The sequence below is a fragment of the Penaeus chinensis genome, chromosome 22, assembly GCF_019202785.1.
Source record: "Penaeus chinensis breed Huanghai No. 1 chromosome 22, ASM1920278v2, whole genome shotgun sequence".
Lineage (NCBI taxonomy): Eukaryota > Metazoa > Arthropoda > Malacostraca > Decapoda > Penaeidae > Penaeus > Penaeus chinensis.
Window position 1 is genome coordinate 28,290,785 of NC_061840.1, and position 7,500 is coordinate 28,298,284.

The 7,500-nt window shown below is 35.3% G+C and overlaps 1 protein-coding gene across 7 annotated transcripts in view; it reads left to right on the forward strand.

Annotated features, from left to right (window-relative positions):
- Positions 1–7,500, forward strand: part of LOC125037220 (trithorax group protein osa-like) — a 32,194-nt gene that overhangs the window by 2,886 nt on the left and 21,808 nt on the right. For 5 of the 7 annotated variants that reach the window (XM_047630273.1, XM_047630274.1, XM_047630275.1 and 2 more), the window contains 3 exons: positions 3,190–3,861; positions 5,859–5,942; positions 7,306–7,500. The exon at positions 7,306–7,500 is cut by the window's right edge and continues 10 nt beyond it. In XM_047630273.1, the coding sequence (XP_047486229.1) occupies positions 3,190–3,861; positions 5,859–5,942; positions 7,306–7,500 (951 nt within the window). The remainder of the gene's footprint in view (positions 1–3,189; positions 3,862–5,858; positions 5,943–7,305) is intronic. The other 2 variants (XM_047630277.1, XM_047630279.1) reach the window with 1 other exon arrangement.

Sequence of the window (7,500 nt, forward strand, 5' to 3'; positions counted from 1 at the left end):
CCACCGAGCTCATGTTTGCAATAATGCCGCGGACGATATGCTAGCGATGTGGACTTCAGTGGATAAGTTAGGTCGAGATGTTTCGTTCGGTTTTGGTCCCAGGTCAACAGACACGGCCCACATGCGGTACAGGGAGTGACAGAAAGAGTGCGAATTACAACACACACACACACACACACACACACACACACACACACACACACACACACACACACACACACACACACACACACACATACACACACAGACATATGATTGATATAAATTTCGAGGAAGGAATAACGAATATTTAAGGAGCCACTTCCATTTTGCCTTCATTCGGCAGAAATGCGATGCCGCGCGAATCGTGTTCCGCTGTGACGCCGCGCTCCAGTTACGGCAAATTAATTCAAATTTAAAAGTAAGCGTTGACAGTATATATAGATAAAAAAAAAAAAAAAAAAAAAAAGGACTCTGTAAGAAGTTCAGTGCGTATAGTAGAGTTTTGTGCCATTTTATCAATACGGTAGAGTAACTTGTCATTCTCGGAAAGCGATGAATGTGTATATATATTAATACAACTTATGATTTGTTCAGGCATGTGACTTTTAGCACGGGGTAAAAAAAATATATTGATATCAATAAACAGTTAGTTAATATTTATTTCACCCGCAAATACGAAAGTGACATTATAGTATATCTGTCGCGGCATTATTGAAAAAAAAAAAAAAAACATAAAAAAAAAAAACAATAGAAAAACAACGCCGTTTTTCTTTCTGCTTGATTTTCCTTCTAAACGTTTTATATGTGGTAGCCTTTTTTATCTCTTCCTCTCTCTCTCTCTCTCTCTCTCTCCCGCTTGTAGATTTTCCATGAATATTTGTCTTCGGCACTAACATTAAACTCTCTATTTCAACTGTGTCTTAATTTATTAGCAACACTCACTTACATGTTCTGTGTTTGATTTCCGGTTAAATCACCACTAAATCCACTGGGTTGTGTGTTACGCTGTTTAATAAAAGAAATGAAACATAAAGGAATTTCTAAAAGGTGTGGACAGCAATGAATTATACAGTTATTTGTGTGTGTGAAGCATGATTGGTCTCGCGCATCTATTTTTGATTAATGAGACCCGTGTTTACAATGATGTTTAAAAGATGCTATCAAAATTCAATTATCTTGTCAATGTGTCAGTTACCGGCTTATTTAAATGGCGGTGACTCCATATTAAGAGTAGATTCATCGAGTCATATAAAAAAAAAAAAAATGATGAGCATTTTAATCGGTACATGTTGCAGTACTTGGTCCCATTATTAATGCTGTAATCTAGTGTATTATTTAAAACAGATGAGTGCTAATTGAATTTTTATATGACAGAGGTGAATGATTATCTATAATTCAATCATTTTTAAATGAGTATGGCATATTAGACCTGCATTTAGGGTTTTAACTTTGGAAATGCATTTTGCTCTTTCATTTGGGGTTCCGAGTGGATTTTTGACTTTGAGGTTGCATAGCACTTTACTGATACGTTAAGTTTTTGTCCAGAGTGTATGTTGAGAGCACCATTGCCTTCCTATATCTGCAGCATCATGTGCAATGAACTTTCAATTGCAGAAAAGTTCTTTCAGTCATGATCACTTCCTTATTAGTACAGGATGATTTGGCAAGACTAAGAAGCAGAAAAAGTAAAAAAAAAAAAGGGGGGGGGGGGGGGCATTTCATGGGTTTAAATGGCTGACTTTTGTGTGGCATTAACTTTGTCAAATCATCTGAGATCTATAGAGGGTCATGCGACTTGATGTGTTTATTGAGCAGTTAAATATTTTATTGCTCTGAAGACGTATTTCTCTGGTATTTTTTATTTTTATTTTGATTTCTTTTTTATTGTTATTATTATTATTTTTTTATATATATGATAATCTGGCTTTTCTATTTTCAGGATTTCATGCACGATTTTTTTTTTTTTTTGGGTGTGTGTGTGTGATTTTAATTTCTTTTCATCTTTCTTGCTGTGTTTTTTTGTCTTTCATGTGAAAATATTTGCTTTATCAGATAAAAAAGATGCCCACTACAGTGTTTTTTTTTTTTTTTCTTCTTCTTCTTCTGCTCTAGAAAGTCAAAATATTCAGAAATTCAATAGACTGGATTTCTCTTGCAAGTAGCAATAATTTTATGATATTTTTGAATTATAAATATATCAATTAAATGACATGAATTTCAGTGGCAGCTTCATAAGACTGTTTTACATATGCTTACGTGTAATTGTCCTCACGTGAAAATAGATTTTAGAGGATTATGATAAGTATTTTTTTCTTTTTTTTCTTTTTTGAGTTCATTTAATCAAAGACAGATGCTTTCCCTTATTATTTGTTAGTTTTGTAAATTGGTAAGTGCGATTCTAAAGCACTATCTTCATTTAACCTTACTGGCTGTTTTCTGATGTTGATATATTTATATATATATATATTTTTTTTTTTTTCTGAAATGTGATAAGATACAGGTTTTTGAAAGTACTTTGATTGGAAGCGAGTTTTATTATTATTATTATTATTATTATTATTATTATTATTTTATATATATATATTTTTTTTTTATTAGAAGTCATGTCTATAAATCATTTAGCTCATAATGAATGAAAATCTTGTCATAACTATCAGTCATGGAACTTATGTACAACCATTCTGTAAAGAAATGTTCCTCAGATCACATTATTAAAAATCTCTCAAATCCTTTTTCCACACAGTAGAAATTGAAACCCATTTTATATCCACCTCTTGCATTTTCTTGCCTTTGTGATACTTGATTATCAGCTTTCAATGTTGTTTTGGGTAATTTGCAATTGATGATATCAGAATATTTTTCCCTGTATAATTGAGATTTCCATTTCAGATAATATTCCATTGTTTTACGGAAAATCTTAAATTCATTCCAAAGTGTATGCTGATTTTTTTTACCATGCAGATGCTCCTCTTTCACAGGATGGACAAAAACTTCCTATCGTGTGTTTTAACTGTCCATAGGGAGGGATCAGTGCAATTATGTTACAACTGACTGTATTTGGTAACAAAAATAAAAAAGAGTAAACTGCAAATAAGATCTGGCAAGCTAAATAGAAGGGCATGTATGTCTGTAAGTGTGATTATTTTAACATGTAATGAGTTTGTGGTGGCTAAGGTATCTAATATATGTCTGTTTTTTCCTGTACAGCAAGTTGAAGGGTGAGGGTAAGGACTGGTATGAGGGAGACAGCCTGGATGGTCTAGGACAGGCCGGTGCCCTAAAGCAAGAACCGGACCCGTATGCTCCTTACTCTCACCTCCACCAACACCACCCCATGACCCCAGAATCCATGCATGGACCCTCACTCAATGGACCACACAACGGACCACATAATGGACCACATAACGGACCACTCACTGGGCCTCACAACGGATCTCACATGGGGTACCCGCCTCTCCAGCAGCAGACCCAGCAGCATCAGCACTATCAGGGCTACCAGAGTCACCCTGGGATGGGGGACATGTCTCCCATGTCGCCCAACTACCAGGGGCACCCGAGACCTCCGCCTCACCCACAGCAGCACATGAACCAGCAGCACATGGGTCCGCAACATATGGGTCAGTACCCTGACCAGCAGCATATGGGTCACCCACACCCTGGCCAATACCCAGGCCAGCCCATGGGAGGTCACATGGGCCAGGGCTTGCCAGGTCAGGGCCACCCGGGTCACGAAGGACCCCCGGGTCGGGAAGGAGACCCATACAGCTTTGTGGACGAGTACAGCGGTCCACCTCCCAGACCGGTCGAGGAGATTCTTGGTCAGACGCAGCCCAAGAGAAGAGGGCGTAAACCAAAGCACATAAAGCTTATGGAAAATGGGTGAGTTGCTTGTTAGTTGTGCGATAGATTACCATGTAGATGCTTCTTCTTACTTTTTTTTCCTTTTTTTGGTTGAGAGTAGCTGAAGCAAGGCATTGATGATAGTAGGAATTATTGTGCTTTATGAATCTTTTTTGAGATATATTGATAAAGAGTAGAATGTATTTCTTCAAGGATAACTCATATTTTGAAGTTCCAAATTCTCAAGAAATGCGTCATACAGTACTAGTTGTTAAGTACATTAGTTGTATCATTTTTTCTCTTTAAAATGGATATATTATTGAAGTAAATGAAGCTCTATATTCTTGATATAGTCATTAACAATATATTTAACAATTTTACTGCTCAATAACTCACTATTGTCACTATTAGTAGAATTTACCCCCCTCACATGATTTTTACTTGATTCTAAGTGATTAAAGTATATGATTTCATTATCCCTCATTGTATGATCTTAAATTCTGGCTGATTATAGGTTTACTTAGAAATTGAAGGCTTTGAAATTGGTTGGTGAAGATTGATGTCGGTGATTATGTTAGCTCTCACTTATAGCTTACTGCAAGAAGGGGATTAGTGAAAGTCGAGTAGAGTTTGTTTGTTCTTGAAAGCATTTTATAAATGTGAGCGAATCTTGCAATGCTGGATTTGACGTGTGGGGGTGATTGATATATATATATATATAAAAAAAAAAAGATTGCCGCTGAAACAAAATGGTGAGGAAAATCAGTAATGCAAATATTGATTCAAAAGTGATCTCTTTTTTTTTTTTCTTCTTTTTTTTTTTCTTTTTTTTTTTGGCTCAGGAAAAATATTAAAAGTTGAGTTTATGATTAAAAGTGTTGTTCTTTGGATCAGGTCATATTAACCACACAGATATCCCATTTTTTTTAGCACTTAAAAGTTCTTAAATTTGATGAAGAGTTGCTGTTTTTGGTGACAGATGTATATCTTTATTTATCTATTTATTTATTTTCATTATTTTGGTCATTCAGCACTTGCTTATGATGAAGAATTAAAACCTGTAAAAGGTTACCTAGAAGTGTCTCTTAGAAATAGTCAACATTTTGGTTTCCCAAAAGTTACCAATAAAATCACAAGCTAACTGCCTAGAGAGAGGGTAAGCGGCCTTTTTTGAGCTATGAATGCCATTTGAACTAGCTTCTGTTATCCACCTTAAAGTCTTTTATTGAGTACTTAAAGGGTCAGCATTTTGGGAGATAAAATAGTACTATACATTTGGTTTTGATTTAAAGTGTATTTTTACTGTATGGCGAACTCATAGATAATATTCTATTGTTAATGTTCGTTGCCTTATTCATAATTCGTCGTTAATTATGTTTTAAATTCCTCTGATGTAACCTGCCCCCCCCCCCCTAATCCTTAAAAAAAAAGAGTCATTTAAAATGTTATTTTATGAAATCACTAAATGTTATTTCTCTGATTTAAGCTTTATTTTCATTAACAGAGAGGTTGGTTTCTTGTTCTTTTGATATAAAAACATAATCTTTTTATCATACCATAAGAATAGTATAAGACAAATTAATAGCATAAGATATTTGTGATTAATAACTATATCTTGCTTCTCTGTTTCCTTTTTTATTATTGATTGTTGTTATATGATTGATTGATTTGTTATTCTCTTGATATCGTGACATGTTCCAGTGATGCACTTAGAAGAGGAACAGATTTTTTTTTTATAAAGAGAAACAAAGGTTGATAAAAGACGGAGCTCGAGAGAGGAGACGAGACTCACGACGCTAAATCTTTTTGAGAAGCCATATGTATGTCTATTTCTAAGTGGGAGGGGCGGGGGGGAAGGAATTAACAATGACGAGACACAATTCTCAAAAAGAAGATGGAAAAAAAAGGAAGAGAAAACCGTAAAGTTTGCTGTTTTTAGAGGCTTTGTTTTTCACCTTCATTAAGTTTGATCTTACACTGCACCATATACACTGGACTGCTTAATAAACAGCCAATGAGAAAGATTCTATTCATAGTGCTGTGCCGTGGTATGATGACTGCAGTGTGCACGCCACGACAGCTGCAGGGGTACACGAAACACCTGATGCAATCAGTATAAGGTATGACTTGATGAATGGGAGTAAAATTTGATTCAACTAAGGGCATAGACTTATTGTAAGGTAAAAAAAAAAAAGGAAAAAAAAAATTATCTGAGTCAGATGATATGAACTGATGTAACAATACTATGCCACTTGAACTTTTGTGCAATGAACAAAATTTCATTAAAGTCATTTTCCTAACTGAAAGATTATTTCAAATGTGTTCTGCTTTATATGAATGATAAAACACAAAAGTGCTCAGTATTTGCATTATATTGAGTGATCACCAAGAAGCCTGTGGAGTGAAGTGCAAGTCCGATTTATTTCGTAATTGGCCCTCTATAGTAGCCGAAGGAAGAGTACCAGAGATTTTTCTAAAATATTAAAAAAAAAAAGAGAGAGAGAGAGAGACTTGTTCGATATTTTTTGGGAAGAAAGTACAGTACTTTTTTTGTAAGTAGAAAACCTCCATAACCTTTTTTCTCTCAAAATCTTGGAAGACATGGGTTTTGATTCTTGCAGTTTTTCATAACCAGTGCAATACTTAGCTGATATCTGACTGGATCAGATATTTGTAAAATAGTTAAGGATAGTGGAATATTAGCTTCAAAGTAGATGGCAAAACTAGACAGGGAAAGCACTTGTAGATCTTGATTGAAAAAATAATGAAGATGCACAGAGAAATCAAACAGATAAAGTGATAGATAAAGAGACGAACTCACCGGCGTGTTGAAGGCTCATTTAAAAGTCATCCTTGCTTCTTAAAAAAAGCCCAGTGCTAATAGGATAGGCAGAGGAAGCTTTAAGAGTAGGAATTGTGTGAGGGGCCTTGTTTGTAGAGGAATTCATGTCATGTATGTAAAGTCTCACCAAGATTTTGTTGTTTTTTGTATAATGCTGTTTGAAAGAATTGCTTTAGTGCCCATTTTCTCTCAGTTTATTGCATCATAAAGCACATTATCAGCTGAAATTTGTAGATGCAGAAACCAAACTTTTTATATGCAGAACTCTACTTCCATTTCAGACATGTATACTACTCCAGTGAAGGTTAGAAATTGATCAGGGAAAGTCAGAATTCACCTAATCAATAAATTAACTTCACATCTTAAAGAAATATTGATAATGGAATACTTTTGGATCTTGTTAACTGAACAGAATGATGAAAGTTTTTGCTAAAGTTTAAATGTCATAGTTGGGTTACCATTTTTCCCTTCATATTCTATTCTATTGGCTATATTGATGTAAGCATAGAGTGTGGTCACACTTTTTCAAAATTCTAATATTGATGATGATATATCAGCAAATCTCTATATATAAATCCCAAACTAGCTGTGACAGAATGCAGGTGCATCATGCCAGTATCTCACACCTATTTTCTTTGCAGTGGGGATCCATTAGCAATAGCTGCTGCTCAAGCTGCCCACGAAGCCAAGAAGCGCAAGTGGAAGCAATTAGGACCCGACGGCAAACCAGTCCTGTCGGTGGTCAAACAGCGGAAAAAAGTTGACCGATTTGATGGTATCCCGGAGGACGAAGTGACCAAGAAGACGTTACCCGACCACCTAGGACCTAACCTGGA